The sequence below is a fragment of the Ixodes scapularis genome, unplaced genomic scaffold (assembly GCF_016920785.2).
Source record: "Ixodes scapularis isolate PalLabHiFi unplaced genomic scaffold, ASM1692078v2 PGA_scaffold5__190_contigs__length_132052651, whole genome shotgun sequence".
Taxonomy (NCBI): domain Eukaryota; kingdom Metazoa; phylum Arthropoda; class Arachnida; order Ixodida; family Ixodidae; genus Ixodes; species Ixodes scapularis.
Genome location: NW_024609880.1, coordinates 52,610,288 through 52,635,560, shown reverse-complemented (window position 1 = coordinate 52,635,560; position 25,273 = coordinate 52,610,288). Strand labels below are relative to the sequence as shown.

At 47.9% G+C, this 25,273-nt stretch overlaps 1 protein-coding gene and 1 long non-coding RNA gene across 2 annotated transcripts in view; one reads left to right on the top strand and one right to left on the bottom strand.

Annotated features, from left to right (window-relative positions):
• The first annotated feature begins 14,060 nt into the window (after positions 1–14,060).
• LOC121048081 overlaps positions 14,061–25,273 on the top strand; it is a 72,265-nt gene continuing 61,052 nt past the window's right edge. Inside the window, exon 1 of the long non-coding RNA XR_006078341.1 lies at positions 14,061–14,513. This is a non-coding gene — a long non-coding RNA (uncharacterized LOC121048081). The remainder of the gene's footprint in view (positions 14,514–25,273) is intronic.
• Positions 16,612–25,273, bottom strand: part of LOC8035453 — a 96,851-nt gene continuing 88,189 nt past the window's right edge. Inside the window, exons 4-5 of the mRNA XM_029976115.4 lie at positions 18,572–20,166; positions 16,612–17,651 (exon numbers count right to left, since the gene is read on the bottom strand). Coding sequence (XP_029831975.3) covers positions 17,477–17,651; positions 18,572–20,166 — 1,770 coding nt within the window. The 3' untranslated portion in view covers positions 16,612–17,476. The remainder of the gene's footprint in view (positions 17,652–18,571; positions 20,167–25,273) is intronic.

Genomic DNA, 25,273 nt, shown 5'->3' with positions numbered 1-25,273 from the left:
AAAAAAAAACGATCAGTATACTTCACCATTTACTTTGCACACGTACGCAGCCGTAACAAAAAGTATAAAACAGATTCTTATTTCTATCTCTCCACCGACACACTTAAAAAAAAAAAAAAAATTAGATCAGCTCGAAGCCAGCGTGTGTGGAAACGAAGTTAGGAAGAAAGATGGCGGCTACTCATCGAACAGAGCAACGGCATGTAAAACAATTGAGGCCAGTTAACACCAGGTCCATCAGATCCGTAGCGAACGCTATCGCCTCGGTGCCCGAACTGACTCCCCCAATCACTGAAAAAAAACTGAACGAAAGAAACGAGCTCGTCAAGCGCGGCGACCGAAACGACTGCGTCCATGAAACCGCTAGCTCAAAATAAAACGAAATGTACTGCGAGGCGCCGACTTTCGCTGCGGAATAGAATATCAACCAGAAGCCGAGGAGAGGTGCCATTGGAAAAGTGGCGTCATCTTTCGTCTGCCAGAGCAATCATAACTTAGATCTCGCGTCGGCAGACGACGAAAGCCGAGAAACGAAGTTTTGTTTTTCTACTGTCAGCTGTGGTACATTGTGCTGTTTAGCTTTGACCTAATTTATGATGGGTTGGGTAATGTTCAGTTGGTGCTAGAACCTAGTGCGTTAGAGATATTGCAATTTGTGACAGGAAACAGGCTTTATCGGTTCCGCTAAAAGGTCAAGTAAAATAGGACTGAAAATTTCATTTTCGGTGCGTTCGCTGTTGATGAGATATTCATCGTTATTTATTGAGCAACAAAAGAACCGGCCGCTTTGACGTCATTGCTGAGTGGGCATTACGGAAGGGAATTCACGTACGATTTATGGCCAAAAGAATACCTCGCATCTTTCACGTATTATCTGGAAAAAGTAAATGTGAAGGGGACATTCGCTGATGCTTTAGTAGTGCGACTTTGCAGTTAAGGATAAATATTCTCAATTTAATTTTAAAAAAATACACCAATGTAAAACAAAAAAAAAGTGAGAGTGGGCGTTTTTTTTTTGGCTGCTAATTTGACGTGACATTACAGATTTCTGCTCCTCAATCAATAAGGAATGTTTTGCCCGTTCGCGGTTCCAGGGGCGGGCAGTATTTTACTGAGAACTTCTTGCCAGGACAAACTGCGAGAGAGGTCTCGCGGTCTCTGATGTTCTAGTTCTGTGTGCTCCTTCATCCACTAGTTGATATCAGCTCGTGCACGGCAGAAAAACAACTCAATGTTTGTAAAGGAAGCAAGGTCTGTCCATCAGTTCTAACGTGGAATAGCTGACAATCACAATTTCAGCCGATACGGGCTTTTCTTGTTTTATTTTCTTCTGCAAATGACGCTTCGTAGTAGATAAATATCGTACTTCGCTCGTCTTGGCAGAGGAACCGTTTGAGAGCGATGTTTACAAGTACAGCTAATTTCCACGCAATGTTGCATATTGGAACAAACTTTCTGGAGAGATAGTAAACACAGACTCCCTCGACACGTTTAGTTTCTGCGTTCATAGGCTTTTCAGTGAGAACATGTGTTAGAAAAAATGGCGTCTCTATCATCCACATTCTACAAACTTCCACGACCGGTATCCTGGTGTGATAGTATTTTTTTCTTGATTGTTATTGCCTTCTTTGTCAGCTTTTATGTTGCGTCCCACTGCGTGGTTGTAGTTGCCTTGGCCTTTGTATAAGCGGCAGGCAAGTACGTCGAGCTATAAAAACAATAAATAAGAAACCGAATTGCAAAGAACTGGCGTCTGCGGCTCCCGTGTCAATACTTTCACTCGGAATGTAAACTATGGAATGCGAGGAGGTAAGCAACGAAAGGGCGCGCAGCAACATGTTTTATTTTCATTATTTACCGCTTTCCTTTTTTTTGTAGCTAAGCAGCAATAAGGTGTCACGCAAACGTGGCTTATCCTTTTTGTCTTGCTTTTGTTTTTGTTAGCATCCGTTGTGTCAGAAGCGGAAGGAAATTGCAGTTTATGCGAGAGCTGTAGAAAAGGCAGGAATGCGAAACGGAGTTTATCTCTCTCTCACCGTCTACAACTGACGGATGAGACAGTTCTGAGAGTGAGCTGTTTGCGCCCCGAGCACGCTCCGGCGCTGTCTATTCAACAAAACCTACAATGCTTCCTCCCTCCCCGCATCCTTTCCTCGCACGTTAGTCTTTCGGTTTTAATATTGTGCCGACGTCACGAAAACGTTGAAAACAGAACGCTCTTGTCTGTTTACTTCCTTGTCCTTGTACTTTTTGTGGTGTATTTACAAGAAAAACGGGTTACAGAAATCAGCCCGGTTAGAACACGGCTGCATGCTGTCGCTCGGGTAGGCAGTCAGTCAGTTCACGCGATAGTCTCGCGCGCACGCTGCACGTCAAGGCACGAGCACTGCCACAGATATAACATTTCCCCCGGCGTAATTGAAGAAACCAAAGGAAAACACACACTGCACACAATGCCGAAAACGTTATGCGTCGTATCTGTCTGGAGGACGACGATGTCTTGTGGGGTAGCGCTGTTGCACAGCGGGATTGTCGGTTGCCCTCTGTGGGGTGGTTGCAAACTCACTGACCACAGGCTCGTCGACGCAGTTCTCTGGATCCCTCAGGTCGGGCAGGAATCCGTCTGATGTGGCTTGCATCGAGTTTTCACGATGATGAAGCATCTGGTCTTGGTGACGGCGCCAGATATATATGCCCCGAGCAGTCGTGACTCGAACCTGGAACGACACTGGGCCAGATTGCTTCAGAATTGAGCCGGGAATCCACTTCTGGGAGCCTCTATAGTTCCTCACGAGAACATTGTCGTTCACACTAAAAATCCTTGTTCGCGCCTTTCGCTGCGAGGTCTGGACGAACTGTTGATGTCCTACTCGTCCCCCAACGGAAGGCTTAATGGCATCGAGTCTTGTGCGAAGTCTTCTGCCTAAGAACAAACTGGCAGGTGTTTTTTTTTGTCGTCGTGTGAGGGGTATTGCGGTACGTCAGAAGAAACGTTTGTACCGTCAACTCCAGGGAGTCTTGCGGTCGTCCTTTTCGGAGAGCAGACTTCAATGTCTGGACAAACCTCTCCGCGAGGCCATTAGTACTCGGGTGATAGGCCGCGCTCAAGATGTGACGGCCTCCTAGATTCTTAATAAAAGACGAATTCTGTTGAGACGAACTGAGGACCGTTGTCCGTAACAATGGCCTCAGGTACACCAAAACGACAAAACAAGTCCTGAAGACGTTGGATCGTGTGCTGTGATTTCGTCTTCTCCATCACATAGACCTCGGGCCACTTTGAGTGTGCATCTACGGCGACCAAAAACATCTTCCCCTTGACTGGACCCGCGAAATCTAAATGCACCCTTTGCCAGGGCGATGTCGGCCATGCCCAAGGGTGGAGGGGCGCGGGGACTGGCTCGTTCCGCTGTTGATAGCATTCTTGACATGCTTTCACTTGCTCTTCCAGGTCATTGTCAATTGAAGGCCACCAGATGTAGCTCCTGGCTAATTCCTTGCTTCTGACAATACCTGGATGACCCAGATGTATCTCTTCAAGCAGGAGATTGCGCAGTTTTGGTGGTACGACTACCCGCATGCCATACATCAGACACCCTTGATGCACAGTGAGCTCCAGGCGTCTGTCAAAGAAAGGCTTCATTTCCTTGTCAGTGATGGACGATGGCCAGCCCACGTGTGTCAAGTCGAGTACTTTGCTTAACAAAGGGTCGTGGCGTGTGGCACGAGCAATGTCACGGCTGGTGACAAGTAGCGTATCTAGACGCAGAGAATAGAAAGTTTCATTTCCTTCGGTAGATTCATCTGCCACAATGTCAAGTGGCAATCTTGACAAGCAGTCTGCTTCAGCGTTGTCACTTGATTTCTTGAACTGGAGCGAGTAGCTGTACGTAGACAGCGTCACTGCCCAGCGCTGCATCCGCGCAGCAGCCATTGCTGGAATACCTGTTTTCGGGCCGAAAATGGTTTGCAAAGGCTTATGGTCTGTAATCAAGGTGAAGAAACGGCCGTAAATATACACGTGGAATTTTTTAACTCCGAAAATCAGTGCCAGTGCTTCTTTCTCAATCTGGCTGTAGTTCTTTTCAGCCTCCGATAAGGTACGAGACGCGTAAGCCACAGGTTGAACTTTTCCGTCCGGAGAAACTTGAGAAAGAACGGCGCCTATGCCGTATTGCGATGCGTCACAGACGTGCTGCAGGGGTCTTTTGGGATCATAATGAACTAAGATCGGTGGGGAAGTCATCGCAGCTTTGATTTTCTGAAAAGCGGACTGGCAAACTTCGTCCCACGTCCATTCTTCTCCTTGTCTCAGCATCTTGTACAAGGGGTGTGCCAGCGTAGAAAGTTGCGGAACGAACTTTCCGTAGTAGTTCACCATCCCAAGGAACGACTGCAGTTGCTGCTTGTTTTTCGGAGCAGGAGCATTCAGTAGTGCAGACACTTTCTCAGGGGATGCGCAAACACCTTCAGCGTTGATGACGTGGCCGAGATAACGTAGTTCGTGCTGAAAAAACGAACACTTGTCACGCCGCACTCGCACACCACGTTCTTGTAATCTCGACAAGACGGCTTCGAGATTGCTGAGGTGTTCTTGCTTCGACTTTCCGGTGATCAGGATGTCATCGAGATAGCAGCTGACACCCTTCAGGCGCTTCAGCATATTATCCATTATCCTCTGGAAGATGCCTGGTGCTGATGAGATGCCAAAAGCAAGACGGTTCATGGCGTACAGCCCTTTGTGCGTGTTCAGCGTTAGCAACTTTTTTGAGTTGTCCGCCATAACCACCTGTTGGTAAGCCCTGCTGAGGTCGATCTTTGAGAATTCTTGTCCGCCAGCTAAGGCCGCCAACAGCTCATCAATACGTGGTATGGGGTACCTGTCCACCTCCAGGCAGGGATTGAGCGTAGCCTTGAAATCTCCGCAGAGGCGTATACTGCCATCCTTTTTTACTACAGGTACAAGGGGTGTCCCATACTCGCTGGTAGCCACGGGCGTGATGACTCCCAACTTTTCCATTTTTGCCAATTCTGTTTCGACTGCTGCTTACAGTGCGAATGGAATGCTTCTAGCCTTCAGAAACTTCGGCTGTGAACCTTCACGAAGAAAAAGTTCGGCTTGTTCTCCAGAAATGGTGCCAAGCTCATCTTTGAACAGGTCGCTGTGGTTCTCCAACAAGGCGTCCAACTTTTGTTTGAGACTCTCCGACGTGTCGAGCCTGTTGACAGTGACCAGGTTCTTCCAGTCTAGCCGAATTTCTCGCAGCCATTCTCTGCCAAGCAATGCCGGTCCCTTGGTTTCCACGACGTACAGTGGAAGCTCCTTACCTTGGTCGTTGTGCTGCACAAAGACCAAGGCCCGACCCTTCGGCTTCACAAAGTCTCCTCTATACGTGCGAAGTGTCAGCGTTGTAGGTTGTAGCTGCTTTCTTGGGAACAGCTTCCGAAATTCAGCCAAGGAGACAACGGACACAGCTGCGCCTGTGTCAAGTTCCATTGTAAGCTTCACACCGTCAACGTTTATGGGTACGGTGATCGGTTCCAAGCCCGCAGCCTTGACCGCTTGCAGAGATACCGCGTCGTGAACGGACGTCAGCGTTTTCACCTGCCTTTGTCGTTTCGATTTTGTCGGCTTCTTGTTACCCGAACGGCAGGCGCGCTGAATGTGCCCTTTCCGGTTGCACTTGAAACATGTGTCACCGACGTGGGGGCACGCATCACTGCGGTGGTTGGTCGAGCCACAACGGAAACAACTTGACTGCTCTGGTACTCGCTTGTCGATCCGCGCTTTGTGGTCGACCCGAACCTTGTGGACGTCAGGGACCGATGCACCGCTGGTGTGCGTTAACGCTGCACGTTTAGTTGCTATTTCCATCGCAAGAGCCCTCTCTACGGCTTTCTGGAAAGTCAGCTTTTTGTCTTCTGTGAAGAGGACGCGCTGCACATCTTCTCGGCGGAGGCCGCACATAAAACGGTCGCGTAGCGCCTCATCAAGAAAGCCTCCAAAATCGCAGCTCTGCGCTAGATCTCGAAGTACCGCTACAAATTCGGCGATGGACTCACTTTCTTCTTGCGAACGCTTGTAGAACTTCGTCCTTTCCGCTATGACGGATGGCTGCGGCGCAAGGTGATCGCCCAGAAGCTTGAGTAACGCGGTAAACGACTTTTCGGACGGTGACTGCGGGGCCGCAAGCGACTTCAACAAAGCGTACGTCTTCGGACATATGAGACTCAAGAAGGCATGGACCTTCTTACCTTCGGGAACCTCGTTTACCAGGAGGTATGACGCCAGTCTTTCTTCGTAGGAGCGCCAGTCGCTCGTCGTATCGTCGAAAAACTCGATGTGCCCGATGCGACTCATCGTCTTCGCTGAGGGGTTGCCGCTTGATGGCCGCTCCAGGATTCCGAGGCTGGACAATCCTTGGCTCCAGTCAAGCCCCCAGCAGTCAGACGAAGATCCAACCCGTGGACCCGAACATCCTCGTCGCCAATAAATGTGGTGTATTTACAAGAAAAACGGGTTACAGAAATCAGCCCGGTTAGAACACGGCTGCATGCTGTCGCTCGGGTAGGCAGTCAGTCAGTTCACGCGATAGTCTCGCGCGCACGCTGCACGTCAAGGCACGAGCACTGCCACAGATATTAGAGAGTTTTAGTAAATCGTACCGATACTTCCGATAGCCCCGATAACGATACTATGCATGCACAAGGGAGGCGGTGGCGGAGTATCGGGTATCGTTATCGGAGTCATGGGAACGATCTACTAAAACTCTCTATTGGCGACGTGCGCGACCGAAAGCGTCGCTGTGGTCGGCCTTTCACGATTGGCCCAAAAGCTGACTATGACGTCGGAAAGGGTATACCATCGACGGAAATAAGAATAATGAAGGAACTTTAATTTCGACGGTGTTGGCAGTGTTCCTTTGAGAGCGCAATGATTTCAGGCTTCCACCATGCTATTTACAAACACCATCGAACTTGTTGTTCGCAAGGTAATGACGTCACAAGGGGGAACCATAGGAGGGCGCCACCAAAACATCTCGCCGCTAATAACACTTTTTGCGCTTCTTTAGGTGACGTTGGAAACATTTAGCTTGTCTTAGTGGTGCCACTTGCGTGTTGCAGTGTTACCAGATAATGAAATTCACCACGAGATGTTGGAAAGCTGTTGGAAGTTGTGAGCCTCGGGTTGGTAAAAAAAAACTAGACTATAGAAATCTAGTGAAATCCGAGAGAAAATTCCAAAACTGGAGTGCTCACTTAGCGCTTCATAAGCGCTAGAAGCAGCGCTCATGTGGCACCGACTTGTGCGTGACGTAGCGCTCGGTTAGCGCTTCAGAAGCGCTCCAGTAGGCGCTCAGTTAGCGCTCCAGAAGCACTTCAATGGGCGCTGGGTTAGCGCTTCAGCAGCGCAGTGTAAGCGCTCTCACGCTCCTTGTGCCGTGCTTGCAGCTGCCAAAACAACGCGTGCACGGCGATTACGTTGTTGTTGTTTTTCTTTTGGCATTAGAACAATAGGAAGTAAGAGAGCCGCTCTCCAAGCAAAGTCAGGCAGACGATCCAGAGTCATGGACTCCGAGCGACTAATTGATAGGGTATCCTCATCGCTTTCTATTCGATATGCGTGACCCTGGTTTCAAAGACACGCAGTTAAAAAATAATCACCTTCGAAAGAGCTGTGTCTCGGTCCCTCAGCCTGGGAACAAGGTTCACCGGATACACGTCGGCATCTCGATGGCGAAAGATTTCGCGATCTATATAGAAGGCTCTTCTGGGCGTTAAGTCGTCCACACGCAGATGCACTAATTGCGTATGTAAGAGCATTTGTCGCGTTTCTATTTCAGCGTCCCACATGTCCGCCATGGTATACTGTTGATGCACGCGCCCAACCACAGGAACTGGAATCGCGGCGCACGCGCTAATCCGCAGCACCGCGGTACAAGAAGCGCTAACAAGGCGTTACTGAAGCGCTAGCAAGGCGCTACTGGAGCGCTTACAAGGCGCTACTAATACGATAACCACGTGCTATATTAGAACGAAGTCACGCGCTAGGAAGCGCCACATGAGCGCTCCTTTAAGCGCTCCCATAGCGCTACTTTAGCGCTCCGCTGTATGTGGGAACAGGCCTTAATTTTGGGGAGTGGAGAATGTATTTTTAGTAAATTGACCTGTTAAATTAAGCTGGGAAATTAAAGGAGGGGTGGGGTCGACGTCACGCGACGGATTGGCATCACGTGATACCACGATGACACTAACATCATTTTGCGGGGGAATTAGCCCCACGTAATTCAACGTCATCCGACGTGGTCCCGGGACGTGAGGTCATGGTGTGAAGCAGTTGTGCCACGTTATACCATGGCCTCACGTGACGTCAACTTTCCCGATAAATTTAGCAGTGAAATACACGGACTGAGGGAGAAATACCTACGACAGGGGGCACCCGAACACAGCGATAGGGGACACACACACACACATACACACAAACAAGCGCACACACAAACACAAGCACACACAGAAACACACACAGAAACACACAAACACACACAAACAAACAAGCACACAAACGAAGAAAAAAACACACACACACACGCGCGCGCGCACGCACGCACGCCCGCCCGCCCGCCCGCCCGCACGCGCACGCGCACGCACACGCACACGCACACGCACATATACGCGCGTTTAGAAAAAAAGTTTTGAATAATCTCCTGACTAAGAGCACCTGTAAGGTATTTACTGGCAGAGCACTCAAAATAAGAGGCAACTGATTCGTTGTTTGAGGATGTCGGAGGGCAATCTAATCTTCTTTCTGATTGATTCAATATTTTGAGAAAAATGGAAACACTTTTTTACCACTTGAGTCTTGGGGTTTCATTCCTGCGACAAGTTTTGATATAAAAATGATAAAATCAATAATCGAAATTGCATTTCTAGAAGGCTAAACAAAACCTGCTAAACGTTTCTTTTTTTCTTTTTTTGTCGTAGATTTGGACACAGTCGGTTGCCAGTTCTACTGCGTTTTGATACTCTTGATAAAATGGACCTTTCTCAGCAAGTAAAATACTGGAACTGTGACCCAATCGAACATGCAAACACGCGCTCTTACCATAAAAGAAATTGTAAAAGAGACAGACGAGCCAATAACTCTCTATTGCTAGTTTCATGTTGCGGTGAAGTGGCAGTGAACACAACATGGAATTTTGTAAATCCCCTTTTTCGTAAACTTTAATATTTTTGTTTTGCAGCCAGTAATATTTTTTTTTTAACATGACGTAAAGACAATTTCGGACCGCGCAGTCAGCTTTATGGTACTCATGATAACGTCTACAAAAGGCATGTTCGAGCACGCTGCGCATGGGCGAGCCTCATACTTATTGCCCGAGCATACGAAATCTCATAATTATTGCCCGAGCGGGCTTCACGGGATGGTACTGTACCTAAAAACGATATTCAATCAGACGGATGGGGCCCGAATTATTGTATTTCTTTGAAGTAAGAGCGAATTATCGGCCGGAAGCCGCCGGCGCGAGCGAGCCCTTCTGAGAGCAGGCGTAGCGGAACTGACGTGCGCGTTCTCGGCGCCCTCAGCGCCCCTGGTGCCTGCGCGCATTCTCCTGGTTCGTTGGTGCTCGCCTTGACTCTTCGCTCGGCGGCTGTTCTCAAAGCGGCTGGTACTAGTACGAACAATAACAAACGCCACCCGGCTTAGCGCCTGGCTCGGCTTGGCTCCGTCTGTCTTTTGAGGCGAATGAGAATGCGCACGTCACGAAGCGAGCTTTCCACAACGCTCACCAGGGGTCGCGTAAAATTGCAATTTTCGTGTTTATTCAATTTTATACGCCTTCTCGCTCAAAACAACGTTTTCCACCCAAAATTTCGGTTGAGCATCCTTTTAATGACTGACTTTTACCATCGCTGTATATGACTGAAGTAATCAAGTTTCTTTCTAAGTTTGAGGGCCCGAAGGGTGAGATGCGGCGTTATGACTTAAGGGCTTTAATTGAGCTAGTTGGTACACACTTAGAATATTAATACGACCTCTAAAGATTAAAAAAAAAAAAAAAAACCTAAAAAGACAAAAAAATACGATGTTTTTTATTAGGGCAAGCAGATAGTCAGCTAGTTTTTTCTCTTCCCCTCTCTACACAAGTTCAAGCTAACCAATACGGCGTTTAGGACTGCTCGTAAACATGGGTGCATGTCGAGTATGTTGCATTTTACTATAATAATACCTCCCTTACAGATGGTATAATGTACATTTTGTCGTAATTAAATTCACCAATTTTCTTTTTTTTTTTGTTCATAAAAAAAGAAGAAAAAAACCTTACGATTTTTTCTCTTTTCTTTTCTCCAGGAGATGCGTTTTCAGGAGATGGCGCCAGCTGCGCCACCATTTTCCAGGGTGCTTAGAATTAAGAGAAGGAGCAACTCATACCATGGAGAGCGTTTGCAATTTAATGGCGGACGTTTCCTGGGCAGAATAAGAGAAACTGCGCATGCGCGAGTGGTCGCCAGGCGAAAAGGATAACTTGCGAAGGGGCAGAGGAAAGCTTAAAGTGCTTGCAGACGACAGACGCTTCCCCCTCCTCCCCCTCCCCCTCCTTTCCGCGCGGTGCATCATGGGAAATGTCCCATAATGCACCACGCGGAACCCTCGTGACGACATACGTGACGTCACGAGGGACCCGTGCGGTGCATTATGGAACATTTCCCAAAATGCACCGCGCGGTTACGCCTACGGCGACGGCGTCGCCGGTCAAGCCGGAAACTGGCGCCTAAGAGCTGCACTCTAAAAAACAGAGCACTCCTGTGTTAATCTACAGTAAAGTCACGGCTATAACTGCGACACGTCACGGCAAAGTCGTTGGGCATCGGCATCGCGTTCACAACAAATGCGTTGGGAACAAAATAGACATCCGACCATTTTGTTCCTAACGCTTTGGTTTCTTTTTTTTTTTTCTTGTTTTTTTTCCGGAGCGCATGGAAGCCCGTTTCCCGGCAGAAGCTCTTAATATTGACATTCCTACAACGGCATTTCGTCATCGGCTATTTTTATTTTTCCAGAGAGCAAGCGCAGTTGTGATCGGGTACTACGAAAACCCTAAGTATAAAACGGGTTGTTAAAACTATGGCATAGCTCGGAGTTCGAAAGGAAACGCCGTTCGAAACGGCCACGTCGAACATAATTTCTGCTGGAAACAGCGCATCGGCCACTGTCCGAGTCCCGTATCTTCTGGCAACAGTACTTCTGACTACAATATAATTCTTCCACGTTTTCCAACCGGCAACCTGATATTGAACTTTGGTTTTCTCCACGCCGACTTCAGCTGCGCTACACGGCCCTAGAGTTTCGAGACGCCGTCAAAGAGGTTATGGACCTCCGCGATGTGAAGGCAACAGGGCAATTAGTCACGTTTGGACTATCACATTCACAAACGCGCTCGCGACGGGGAAGCTGTGTCAGCGAGGCGAGCTTCTCGTGAAAGGCATCGTAATTGACCCAGATATCCGTGACATCAAAATGAAGCTTCATTGGCTGCCGGATCATATGGGTGACCGACGCATCTTTAAGGCTCTGCAGGCCTTCGGAACCGTGCGAAACGTCGGCCGCGAGAAACGGCTGTGTCCTGGAATGGAGTATTTGGAGACTGAACCGAGAAGTGAACATCACACTTTACGAAGGCTCGATAACCTTTAATGAAATAAAAGCCGCTGTAGACTCGCTTACAAACGGTAAGGCACCTGGGCCTAAAGGCTAATGACATAATGCAGCATTTTACAAAAAAAAAAGCATATTGAAATAAATTATGTTCTCTACCACTTGAAGTTTTTCGAAGTCCAAAGAACCCTCCCTCTTTTTTCATCTTGGGCATACCGTTTCAGTGTCAACATCAAAACACACGGGAAAATGCTTAAAAAGGTGGAACATCTACCTCTGCAACGTGGGTTACAAAATATTTCTAAAGTATTAAACAAAATGTTAGAGCTAATTATGGAGGAACTAATCGGTGGACATCAAGCGTTTCAACGCGCCGTCATTTGACCTTCTTGATGAGGAATTTGTATTTTTGCCGAAAGAGTAGGGGCTAGGGTAATGACGTGGGTGTCTTACGAACCGTGTAGAAGTGTGTTTTTCAAATTAAACTTTCAGTTGCGAGTACGCTAACGTGTTGTCTCTTCTTCCTCTCGCGCTTGTTTTTTAAGCGTTCAGTTAAGATGGAAAACCAACTAGCCCAACTTATTATTTTGATTCCCTCCTCTCCCGGCCCGCCTTCCTAGTGTTCGGCCTTTCCCTGTTCACCTGGCGTCACCTCCGCCTGCACTGCGCACAACTAGTGACACGGAATCGTCACATATCCGTAATAGAATATCTTACTGAACACCAACGACAACCACTTAAAAAAAATCAGATGCGTGGAAAGGAAATGACATTTTTATTTTTAGAAAACCACCATTTGCAACATATTCCTCGCTTCGAAACTTATGCATGTGGTGTTTTATTGTGCTCCGACAAATATACAAAAACTATTTTCTTTTTTGCCACATTCTTATAGTTTTTAACTTTGGAATTACTGAGAAGGGATAATCTTTTCCTTCCTCTTGGACAAGGGGGTTTTGGAATAAATAATATTTTTTTTCCGCCGACTAGTACTCCGATTTTCTTTTTCTTTAGAAATGTGAACCATGCTTTTCTGAAAAGTGCACAATTACACCTTGCTGAACGTTTACACTATTTGATTGTTTCAAGTGGCCAGACGTTTCAAGACAGACCTCGAGGCTTTCCGAGGGAGGCGGCTGATACGTTCGCCTTTCTCAAGCACGCTTTTCATTAAAATATTTGTTTAGTGCCTCGCAAAAAGCATCCTCAGTAGGTGTTACGGATAGCCATTTTCCAATACCGATTTATCGCACTCTCTTTACCCTTGACCCAATGAGTGATGTGTTTAAGATAGTAAAAAGAATGGGCGTACCTCCGTCAACGAAGACAGTCTTTAAATTTCACAGGTCCACGTTACCTGTTAAAACAGATGTATCTAAAAGAAGAAATATTTTTCCCATGGACTGTAAACTGTCAATTATGTAATAAACCGGAAACCATCGAGCATTGTTTCATATGTTGCAATGACACTTATTTATTCTGGCATGTGCAACACGTACCCTTAGGAACAACCTTATTCTTATGGATAACAGCCCTCGGTTTCTTCCGTAATAGCTCCGTGCGATATGTACCCGCTAATTGGCCTTCATTGTTTATGGAAATGCAGAATGATTGACCGACATGCAGAAAAACCTCGCATAACAAAGACCCTATTATTAGAACAAGTAGCAAAAGTAAGAGGTGTGTATGCATTTAAATTTCAACCAGCCAGATTGGTTCTCTATGTTCGATTCATGTCTCGGGCCCCCAGATTCCTGAGAAAGGTAAACCGACCGTGAGTGTGTGATCTAAGATGCTAATGCAAACTAAACACCCACAAAAAACACACACACACACACAAAAAAAACACAATGATTATTGAAAATTTTGGCCAACCAAAAACAAAGATTTGTTCAAAACGAAATCAAAGTAATGTATGCACAATCTAAATATATTTTTCACTTCGTGCATTTGTATACATAAGGGACCGATTGCCCACACTGATGTACTCATTTTCTATATGTATACATAATTTCTATGTATTAAATAAATAAAAGCTGTAGCGTAGCGCTGTGGTAACTCCTCAGCTTCACACGCTGGGGACTCAGGTTCAATTACGCCCTACACGAGAGCAACTACAACATCAAGAACAGACGTCATTTCCAGAGGTGGGAAGAGTCCTTAACAGCTATCGCTGTAAAAATTTCCGCGATCCTGGTCTATTGTGAAGTCCCCTTCGTGCCACCCATTGTGATTGCAAGAAGCCACGCGAATTGGGGGGGGGGGGGGGGGGGGGGGGTCATTACGAGAATTTGTTTCGGGCAATGCGAAGTTGCTTCCACACTGAGCATGAACAACACTATGCAGCGCTCCAGCGCTAATCGCGCGAATATTAAATGGCCCGGCTCAAATAAATCGCAATGATCACATTATTTCGGGGATCATGCAGCAGGCACGGCAGCCCTTTCTGGTTTTAGTGGCGTCCTCCCCGCGACAAGTCTCCGGCGTCCACTTTTCGCGTCACCGTCGGGCCACTCGTGGAACCAGGAATGCGCACCCTCGCAGGCGACGTGTCCGCGCTCAGCATTCGTGTCACGCAGTTCCCCGAATGAACGGAGGGAGCGAGAGAGAAGTAGAGCACGGTCAATTCTGCGATCACGTGACGCACGTGTCTACTCTCGGGTCCAGTGTGGCATAACTCACGCGCCGCCATTCGTGGACCCACCCCGCGCGGTAAGGCCTCTGCGGGCGCTCTATAAATAATCGGTGAGGCCTTTGTGTCGCTTTTCCTTTGTGGCGTTCGCGACGACGTTGATGTTGCCCTGACGCGTATTTATGTTAGGCGCCGGAGATGTCACGGTCTTCGTCTCGGTCGGCGGTAAGTGTTTTTTTTTTCTCGGTTATTGCCTTCTTCTTCTTCCTGTACTCTGCTTTCTTTCTTTCTTGCGCCTACTCTGTGCTCTTTTATCATCCAGCGGGCCACAGAGGACTCTACGTGACAATCAAAGTCAATCTAGTTCCATGTTTGTGTCACGTGACCTTCCTGAGGGGCGCGGCGACGCTAGGGGGTGCGTAGTCACGTGATGAAGGTTCACAGCGCTGGATTGGCCGGATGGCTCGTACAGCGTCCGCAGCGGTCCATCGTGGGGTGAAGCGGAGTGCAGTGCTGCGGGCGGCGGGGGTGTTTCGTGATTTGTCGCGAGATACGGCGAGATCTGTCGCCGCCGCTGGTTGGTTAGGGCGGGGTGGTGGGGGCCCGAAGTTAGAGGGCGGCATAAAAGAGCTGCCTTGTTCTCGACCGGCGCCGAGAAGGATCAGCCGCCAAGAGCACATTCGTTAGACGCCTCGGGAAGAGCGATCGCTTGCGATGCCGACAGAGGTAGGTGGCGGCCCCTGGTGACCGTCCCTGGTGACCGTTTCGTTGCTCCCTTTTGAGACGGCAAGAGTGCGACCTCGCTGCGGTCACCGTATACAGGGGAGGCACTGTTTAAAAACACGAGGCGTGGCGTTGTTTTCACGTGTCTTGCTCCCGTGATTCGTTCTTCGGCGAAGTTATAAGCTAATTTCACTGACTCCAGAGTGATAATAGGATGATCGAAAGATTCCGTGCCCGGTGCCGCCCTGTGATTCTTAAGGTGCCAGTGACTACAGCTAAAGTGGCCATCGACAGCAAAATCCCCTCCCCCTTCCCCCGCCCCAAAGATAAGTAAATATATATGCATATATTTGTATATGTCGATATCATATCGAAATTTGTTCCTATAGTACTCTTAAAGGGCAACTCCGCTTCTTTTTTAGTAGTGCAAAACGATACAGTTCTCTTTGTTATCATCTACAAAACCCCCATGGCAAATATTACGACGGAATTCCGCCTAGAAGTTCATTAAAATCGCTGTCAAAGTTTGACAAGCACGAATCCGCTGGTTTTGGATGAGACGTGCGGACCAGACAACACTGCCCGGCTGCATTTCCGCTTCCTCCAAATTCCTTCTCCCGGCACGTCCGCGACGTCATCAAACATGTACAGCTTCTTCTTCTTTTTTTTTAATTTTGTTTTTTTTCTTGGGGAGAGCACGGGTGGCGCCAGCGCCGTGAAAGACGTGAGTGACGCGCTCGGCCGGCCCGGCGCTCGACTATTGATACTACTGATAAGCCGATCGCCTCGTTGAGCGCGGCTTGTGTTACATCGCATACTTTTGAACACCAAGTAAAAAGGAGGAGAGGGAAGCTGCTTTTGTAAGAATTTTGAGTGACAGGTTAATCTTCTATAATCTTCTGGGAGGAGAATAGCGACGCCTGTGCTAATCCAGGAGGCACAAAGGAGGATCCTGATAAGAGGGGAGCTCCTTCTTCCCCTTGTATATCACGTGGGTGTACATGCTTAGTGATGCCGAATATACAATGTTGTCCGGCTTTGCCACCGTTTCGGTTTCGTTTTGTGATCATGGCTAAAGTAAAATTACACGAAAAATATTTTATTTTTCGCGAAACAAAGGATTGGGGATTGTTTTTGAGTGCTTCAAAAAGCAAAATCGGCCACTATCTCTAAATTTTTTAAATTAAGCGGAGTTGCCCTTTAAGGTATGGAAATTCACAAATTGGCTCAAAAGACTGTTGGTAGAGACCAATAGGGAGCGTTAGATGATCACGTGTTTTTTTTATAGAAAAAAATCGGTAATGGGAACTCGCGCTGCCATTTCGAAACACAATTTGGAAAAGCGCAACCGAAGCGGCATCGGGCCTTTAAAAACGATTAGCTAAAACTCGTTATTGGTATAGACCAGCCTTCAGAGACTACCAACAGAAAACTAGGACCGGAGGCTGACCCAGAAGGGTACCTATAAAAACACGGGTATCGGAGCATTTCAGTTCCACTCAAACTGCGCCGACTCGAAGCCCTTCCTTACCTTTTTTTTGCGTTTTTTTTTTGTTCTCACGTTGTTTAGAGGATCAAAACCAAACACAAAAACCCCGTCTGAAGAATCTCGAGTTGCTTTAATTATAATCTAATGTACAAGTACACATTGTTGAAGCCGCCCGGGAGTTCGAACCAAGGAGCGACGCTCATTTGCTGGATGCACCACGTGTGACGTGTACCACTCCAGTGCTTTGTTCGAGTTAGCGTTATGTCCATAGACACTGGGCTTGCGACGATCACCATTTTTGATTCGGGCTCAGTTCGACAACGTTATGCCACTTTGTACCGTCACTTGTTGGAGTGCGCTCAACGCAGCTCTTTCAATCAGCTTTGAGACACTTAACTTACGCGTTCAGTCTACTTTCATCTATGGTACATGCACTCCGGACAGTTTGGTCACGAGGTCACAATATACATATATTCTGGTTTAGATTAGTGATTACTTGTATCTGTCAGACCGGTGCTCCCACGTGCGTCACGGTGCCTCCCTCTATGCCCGAGTCCCCCCAACTCGGCAGACCGAGATACCAACCGACACCGACCAACCTAAGCACGTGATTGCAGCATGCTCGCGAAGGTATCTTGGGCAGGTTTGCAGTCACTCGATGCTAGTAAAATAAGCACGAGTGACTACAATCCTGCCAAAGATACATTCGCGGGCATGCGGCACGTGCTTGAGGTTGCTCGGTGTCGGTTTTTTCCGTTTGTTGCTCTAGTGGGAATCGAGCACAAGCAAAGCATAGTTGTCCCATACACCCGTGACACGACCACACATATGTTCGCTGGAATTCCTTTGTGTTCCTCGGCGCTTCCCAACATTAGGAACTTCGGGAACGTGTAGCTTTCATGCCCAGCAGTCACTCCACGCATGTGGTTGCTGTAGTCGCCGGCTTTGAGTGACATTCACTCGTCGACGAAGCAGTTCACTTGCTCTGTGCGAGAGCACACTTGGTGCACCTGCTGTGTCTCTGCTGCTGCCTCGGAGTCAGCTTTAGCGTCCGAAGCGGCTGCTGTTGCTGCTGAGGCTGGGACGGTGCCTGTCTCGTCTCGACCGCTGCCTTGCGCTCTTTGTTGCCAAGGGCGGAACCGGACTTGCATCTGGAAGAAGAGTCAAGAAAAATAGACATCGAAATTAAAACTAATCTTGTCATTTGTGTGTGCGTAACGCTAACTCGTATTGCGGTAGGTGTTTTCTTATAGTGACTCTTTTATCTTTCAAACACAAATTGACGTCCGCCGCGCCTCACACTATCCTGTGCAAACTTGTATTTGGCAGGGCTAAGCCACGAGATTTATTAACAGTCGTGTGGATAACAGAATTTGATCTTTTAAAATAATGAATACAGCTCGGACCGGAATTAGCTACATCATTAGTACATCGTTAGACATATAATATTACTTTGTTTTTAATTAGGGCTAACTATCAATCCAATCTGAAACGTTTATGCGTGCATTTAAAAAAAGAAATTTTGTGCACTACAATATTTTACAGAACGAAATAAGTGATGACATTAAAGGGAACCTGATGGTAGCAATTATACAAAACTGAAAAAAATGAACACAGGGAAGGACAATTCACGACACGAAAAATGGGTCCGTTTGACCGTCCCTGTGCTTATTCCCTCAGCATCGCCAAATTAGTGCTGACGTAAGTGTCTCAAATGTGAGGTAAAAGGGTCAGGTGATGGATAGTCCCTTGGTAAAGGGCATGTCTTTGTCTTGTTGGAAAGGATAACCATAAAGCGAAAGAACGTTTAGAGGCTTTTGAAAGTAGTATAAAAATTGTACAAGCGTCCAAACGTTGCTCAAATCGAACACTAGGACACTTCGTATTTTCGCATTTATTCCCTTCCCGCTAGGAAAATAAGGGAAGAAGTGTGGGCTATATCTTTGTAATGAAGATGTGCGCTTTTTTTCTGCGAAGATCGCGCGGGACAGGAAGCTACAGTTGGAAGTACTAATAATTAAGCAACTCAAACGGGTATTCATTTAAAATACTGAGGAGGACGTGAACTCACCTGGAGATGATCTTGCCGATGAGTTTCTCGGCCTCCCTGGTAGGGGACATGTTCCTCAGCTTGGAGAACTGCCCTTCCCTGCGGATCACGACGCCCGAACCGTTGGACGTCTGAACCGACTCTAGCGGGGACCTGGCCCTTCCTCCGAGGACGTCAGGCTTGGTCACGCTGGACGAGATCTTGCGCGTGCGAACGTTGTACACGTTGTAGCAGTCCGTCGACACGTCGCTCACCGACGACGGGGGCTCGAACGTCTTGCTCATCACGCTGAACGATGACGACTTGACCATGTGTTCCTTGTCCAGTTGTCCCAGTTGCGTCCTTCTGTTAATGCCACTGTCCTTTGTCTTGCTTTCCTTGTTCGCGTCCTTACTGTCGATCCTCCCGTTGGTGCCGAGCCCCCCGTAGCTAGGTGGCGACGAAGATCCGTTTCGAATGGCCGGGTTCAGCTTGGTTGATTTGCCAACGGACGCTGACCGATGAGGCCTGGTGAAGAAGGTGTCCTCTGGCGTCGTGTCGGTGTCATCTGGTTGGAGAGGCTCTTGAACCGCGGGAGGTTCTAGTGGAGAAACAATCTGGAAGGTGACCCTCTTGGTGGTGGGTGAAGAGGAGAACTGTGGTTTCCTGTTGACATCTTCCTTGGCTTTTCGCGGCGGCAGTGGCGGTGGCGAGAAGTCTTCCCAGGTTCTCCGCGGCCGATCGCAGTTGGAAATGTCTTCGTGGTGGTTGCGTTGACCCCGGAGGCTTCGACTTCGGGTTAGTCCCGAACTTTGGACGTTCCCTGTCCCGTTTTCTCCGGAAGTAGTGACGGTACCTCCCCCGCCCTTCCCGTTGCACGAGTGACCGTCGCGAACGCTAAAGTCGACGTGGATGGAATTTCTTGATTCGGACTTCCGCCGGAAGCTGCCCATCTCCGGCACTGTGCGGATGGTAACGGTCATTTTAAGGTTGTCGCTACTGTTGCCCGAGCCGTCATCTTCATCTTCATGGTGACAACCGTTTCCGTTCCGCACAGTATGACCTTTCCTGAACTGGGAATCTTGGACGCTTTGCAGAGCGCTCTGCTGGCCGTGTTTCGGAAAAGCGTCTCGATCCTGTTGTAAGTCGGATGTTTGCTTAAACAGCGGGTCCTCTTCGTCACTCGGTTCTTGGTCTTCGAAACAGACCTTCGAAATGTTCGAGAGGCGGTTGTCGACGGAACCCGTAGTGAAAGACTGAGGTGCCTTCTGGAAGCTTAGCTCCTTCAAGAAACTGTCTCGAGCGTCCTGAAGCGTGGCGGGACTCCTTCTGAAGTCGCGAATTCCGTTGCTACCGGCGGCGTTGCCGTTGACAATGTTGCCACTGGCGATGTGACCATTGACGATGCTGCCATTGGCGACGCTGCCGTTAGGGGCCTTGTTGCCGTTGTTGAGCTGCAGGGCACGACGTCGGCGCTCCGGGCTGAGGTAGCGTCTCCGTGGTGGCGGGCTCACGGGGTACTCCCGCGACGTCATGCAACCGGCCGAGGAAGAGCGTGGCAAAGGGGGTAGCCTCTTCGGCACTGGAGGCGGAGGGGGCTCCGGTGCCGGGTCACCCGCAAGCGGCTGTTCTTCCTCCTGCACATGATGAAGGGTCAGATCTTAGTGACGAACACATAAGGCCGGTTCTCACATGCAGCGAAGCGCTGATGTAGCGCTCCTCACGTGCCATCAGCTACTTATCGTAAGCCATGAGCAACAGTTTTGACGGTGCGACACAAAGCTGGTGAACGCTGCCGTCAGCACGGGCTTAGGGCGGGGTTAGCGCTATGCTTGCAGCGCTCCGCTGCATGTGTGAACGGGCCTATTAGCGGCGAGATGTTTTGGTGGCGCCCTCCTATGGTTCCCCCTTGTGACGTCGTTACCTTGCGAACAACAAGTTCGATGGTGTTTGTAAATAGCATGGTGGAAGCATGAAATCATTGCGCTCTCAAAGCAACACTACCAACACCGTCGAAATTAAAGTTCTTTCATTCCTCTTATTTCCGGCGATGGTATACCCTTTCCGACGTCATAGTCAGCTTTTGGGCCAATCGTGGAAGGCCGACCACAGCGACGCTTTCGGTCGCGCACGTCGTGTACGGCGACTGTTTAACTTTTGCCGTGGCGCGCGAAACTTTGAAGCTTAGTGTGCTCGTCGTTTTTGTAAACTAACTATCAACGGCAAAAAAAAAAAAAAAAAAAAATCACGCACAAAAAAAAAAAAAAAAAAAAAAAAAAAGAAGAGCAGGGTCGCGGCGAATTTACGGCGCGTGATTGCAAACGCAAAGAGGGGATGAGCGCCGGGACGATGCGCTTTTCGCGTTGCTTGATTGGCTCCATGGGGTCGTATATGCCTCTTTCTCTCGACTAGGGGGCGCTGTAGAGTCCCCGAGACACAACCACAAAAGAGGTGCCTCCAGTAGCGCTCGCAAAACGCGACCACTTCGTGCTCATGTGAAGCGGCATCCGTCCCATCGTGCACGATCCATGGGCATAAACTAGCGTCTGTCGGCGCCCCTCGGCGTCTGTCCATGGGCACTTCCAAAATGCCTGTGGTGTAGGGTTGGGCGGTTTTATGGAACTTTTGAAATTTTACCTGCAGTCCACCTTCATTCTTTTTGAGGGCAGTTATTATGTGCAAAAAGCAGGTATTTGTATAGGATCTTGCATCGCCAATGTCCTTCGTGACATTTTCCTAGCCAAGTTCGACCGAAATGTTCAGATTGGCTTGGAAGGAAAATAAGTGTGTAAGGTTGCCCGGTATGTGGACGACTATTTGGCGCTATGGTAACGTTCTGACAACCTTTTGACGCGCCAGGTTGTTGAAAGTGTGTTAGAAGTGTTTCATGACCACTCAAATGGCTTAAATTTCACTCACGAACTCCCGGACGGCCAGTTTCTCCAAGTTCTAGAATTGAGACTGCAGTTCACGGGAAACCATGTGAGTTGGAGTTACCACCCGCGCTCCAAAAAGGAAATCCTCGCCTATGATTTGGCACATTCTAAATTAGTAGAAAGGGGTATTGCTGAGTCTTGTTTCCAGGCGGCACTTCAGAAGTAATGCCACCATGTTATGCGTGACAGCTTCAGCCGGCAGGTTAGTCGACTTAGAGATGCCGGCTATCCAACATCACTTTTGCTTGGAGTTGCCGAGACGCTGCTGAAGAAGATCAAGGGCAAGTTTAAGAGTAAAAAAGAAAAAAGAAAAAAAAAAAAAACGAGACCTCAGGTCGTCCCCTACTTGCACAAAATTTCACATAACTTGAAAAAGGTGGCAGAAAGATTTGATGTGCCGCTTGTCTTTTCGGCGCCATGTAAGTTGGCCCAATTATGCCCACGGATTCAGGAAAAAAAGAAGGACGCGCGCTTATGCACCGTCAATCATGCCAAAAGATTTGTAGATTGTAACGTGGGCGTGGTGTACAGAATACCGCTGACATGCGGTAGGCTGTATATCGGCCAAACAGGACGGTGCGTAAATGAGAGGATGCGCGAGCATGACCTGGCTTTGCTCTCAACACCTGGAGGACACTTCCCTCTTCATTGCAGAGACTGTCTGTGCCAGCCCAACTTTCAAAATACCACGATCGTGGGGAGGTCTCGTGAAAAAGCTGCGAGGGAAGTGCTTGAAGCGCACGCTATAAAGAAGGAGGGCACTGAAGGCTGCGTCAGCCAGCCGTCAATTTTTCTGCACCAAAAAGAGAGTGATTTTATGGACGCGTGGTGATGACTGACGCCACTGAGTGATTCAGTGTATTTTTTGTCGCAGGTTGTTTGCTTTAGCTGTTTTTAAATAAATGTTCAGTTGAGAGTAAGCGCTCGTCCTGTTCGCCTTCCTTTTTGTCCTCGTCTTTGTTAGCGCTTTTAAATTTCATATTTCTCTATGAGCCGGCGTCCACCTAGGCCTAATATCGTTAAAATACGGAATGACACGGGGGAGGGGGAAGCATGTAACATCTATTTTAATAAAAAAAATTCTCAACAAGAAAGAGGATAGTTTCTTTCTTGCTGACACCTTTCTTTTTCTCACTGAAATAGATGCTATAGGCACCCACAGTATCATCTCTCGTTTTGACAATATTAGGCTTAGCTGGACCTCGGCTCATAGAGAAATTTTGTTTTTCTCGATTATCTTTTGATCCAGGCCACGTCATATTCTAAACTTTCGCGTTTTATCCCAAACGCTAGCGTCACATTTTCACAGAGTTCGGCCTTTCTGCGATGCTTAGTTAATCTACCCGAGCCGAAGAACACTGGGCAGTTTGATACTTTAGACCCATGTTCCGGATAAAAAAAAAGACAGGACGCGGGATGGCCAAAAAAACATGATTTTCGTGCAAGGCTCGTCAAATTATGAGGCGCTGGAGAAATGCAGCCTTCTGCGTTAAGTCCTTATTTCGAACTCTTTTTGTTCGCCTTCCGCCCATTGAAAAGCATGCGGCAAGGGCCTTAGAACGCACCTGGTATCGCTGCGCCGCAGCGTTCTTCTGCATCAAAAAGTTCGTCTGCTTTCCTCGCCGTCACCATGGCAACGAACGCCGAATGAATAAGCACGCACGGTACCGCCGCGTGAAGCCAGAACACTGTTCTCGTTTCTCGGAAACTCCCTGTACTTCCTGTGATCTGTGAAACGTTTTATTTCTTCTTCTTTTCAATCAACGTATTTGCAACTTTTTTGAAACCGGCCAATTCTCCCCCGGCGGTTTTTGGGCGGAAGGAAAACGAATCTTGAGCCGCAAATTGTGTTCTGGGTTTTTATAATTCATGCTCCAATAAAAACCTCAGCGAGCATAAATAGCCTGTCAGTGTCCCTTTAATGCATTTTCATAGCACGTTTTTTTTTTCTTTTTTTTAGCGGGTTGAGATGACGATGAAACCCCGGCTGCAACGAAAACACCCTATAGACGCTTTGCAGCAGCTGTGAATGGACGCCGCCATAACTGACCTTCAGTTTTTGTTTCCTCTTATTTCGTTTATTTCACTTCATCATTACCGTAGCAGGCCAGGTTACTGCCATTTTAGATTCAACTGTGTCCTTTTCTAAAGCATCGGCCTTTGTAGAGGACCGTCAATTACCGTTTCAGTTGCTCGGCATCTCGGTAAGACAAGAGAAGGTCAGCAATGGCGGCTGTAATTTGGCGCGTGTGTAAAGCGTCTATAGCGAAAACCTTTCCATAAATTTCCAGCAAATCTTTTTTTTTTTTTTTTTTGTCGGGGGAGGGGGGATATTTACGGTTTAAAAAGTGGCTATTCACTGAACTTTAGATGCACTATTTCTGGTTCTAAACTAAGTCCCGGTAATGTCTATGCGTGCCACCAGTTGTAATCCAAACCCGTGACGAGCCCCTATACGGTTATCGCTGTTACTTTTGTTGTCATCCCCGCCGCACCGTGCGAGGGCATTAGAGTCGGCCATTTTCCCATCTTCGCGACAGCTAATCGATCGCATGTTTCCATATTTACGTCTTAACAAAAATTTAAAAAAAAGCGCGATGGGTAAAAAACACTACTAATTTCCATGCCATTAGCAGGCTTCAGACGACAGTAAGGGTAAGGTTATTGAGCGGAGGAAGCGTAGCGGTTTGCTTTTACAGCGTGGTGGATGTAGTCAGGTTTCTTCTGCCTAATGAGTCTTCAGATGCTCAGTCCGGTTGTGTTCAGCGCTCGTCTTGTGTAATCCTTTCGCTTGACTTAGTGTTTTTGTGCGCTGTTTTGTTGGTTATGATTTATTTTCTTATTTCTCTCGTCTTTAAACCTCTCCTTTAGCCTTCCCATCCCCCACTCCCTACACAAAGTCGTCAATCGGGACAGTTCCCCCCCAGGTTAATCTCCCTGTCTTCCTGTTCTGCTCTTCCTCCCTTTCTTACGGACATGAACCGACTTGCCCATATCGCCACTTCAATTAATTTAGCTCAGTAATGTTCTGACCTATTTCAAGTATTATTACGTTTTTTTCCGGCAGCCATTGGCTAAGTTTGATTAGCAGACTGTTCTGGTGGCTACAGGCCGCCATTGGTCGCACTAATTCTACGAGGATGAAACTGTAATGCAAACTTAGAACTTCATATATTTCGTTCTCTTTCAAAGGAAGCAGCTGGGGCGATCATGTCGCTTCCGTGTCCTTGCGTGTGCGGACAGACGTACTTTGGGCTATTTATTTATCTACTAGGTATGAACTGCATTATATAGAAGGGCGAACAGCTACACACACACGCACACACACACACACACACACGCACACACATTTTCTCTTTCATTCTCTGATGATGAAATCAACGCCATTACAATCTGTCATAGCCAGAAGGATCCCGGCCATTCGGTACAAAAATTATTCCGCAACGCTTGTAGTTGCAACTAATTGCTCACCCGAAAACGTGACAGCTGCCAGAACTCCAGTTTGCATGCATGGCAAGGAAAGCAGCCGCGTCAGTAATCTGTGAATAGGGGGTATTCACTAGCGGCCATAGCTGTGTGCGCGACTGCTGAGCGCGTGCTGACTGCGGGCTTCCACAGTTATTTTACAACGTGCATGCCGCACCATCAAGATAGCCAGTGTTAGCAGTCCATTAAAGTAAGCTCGTTCTGAACATGTGCTCTAGACATCGATCTGAAATATGGCATCCAGAGAATAACCCCCTAGAGAGAGATGCGTGGCAGAACCATGCTTCAGCATTTCGGTGCGTAACCTTTTTTTTTTTTTTTT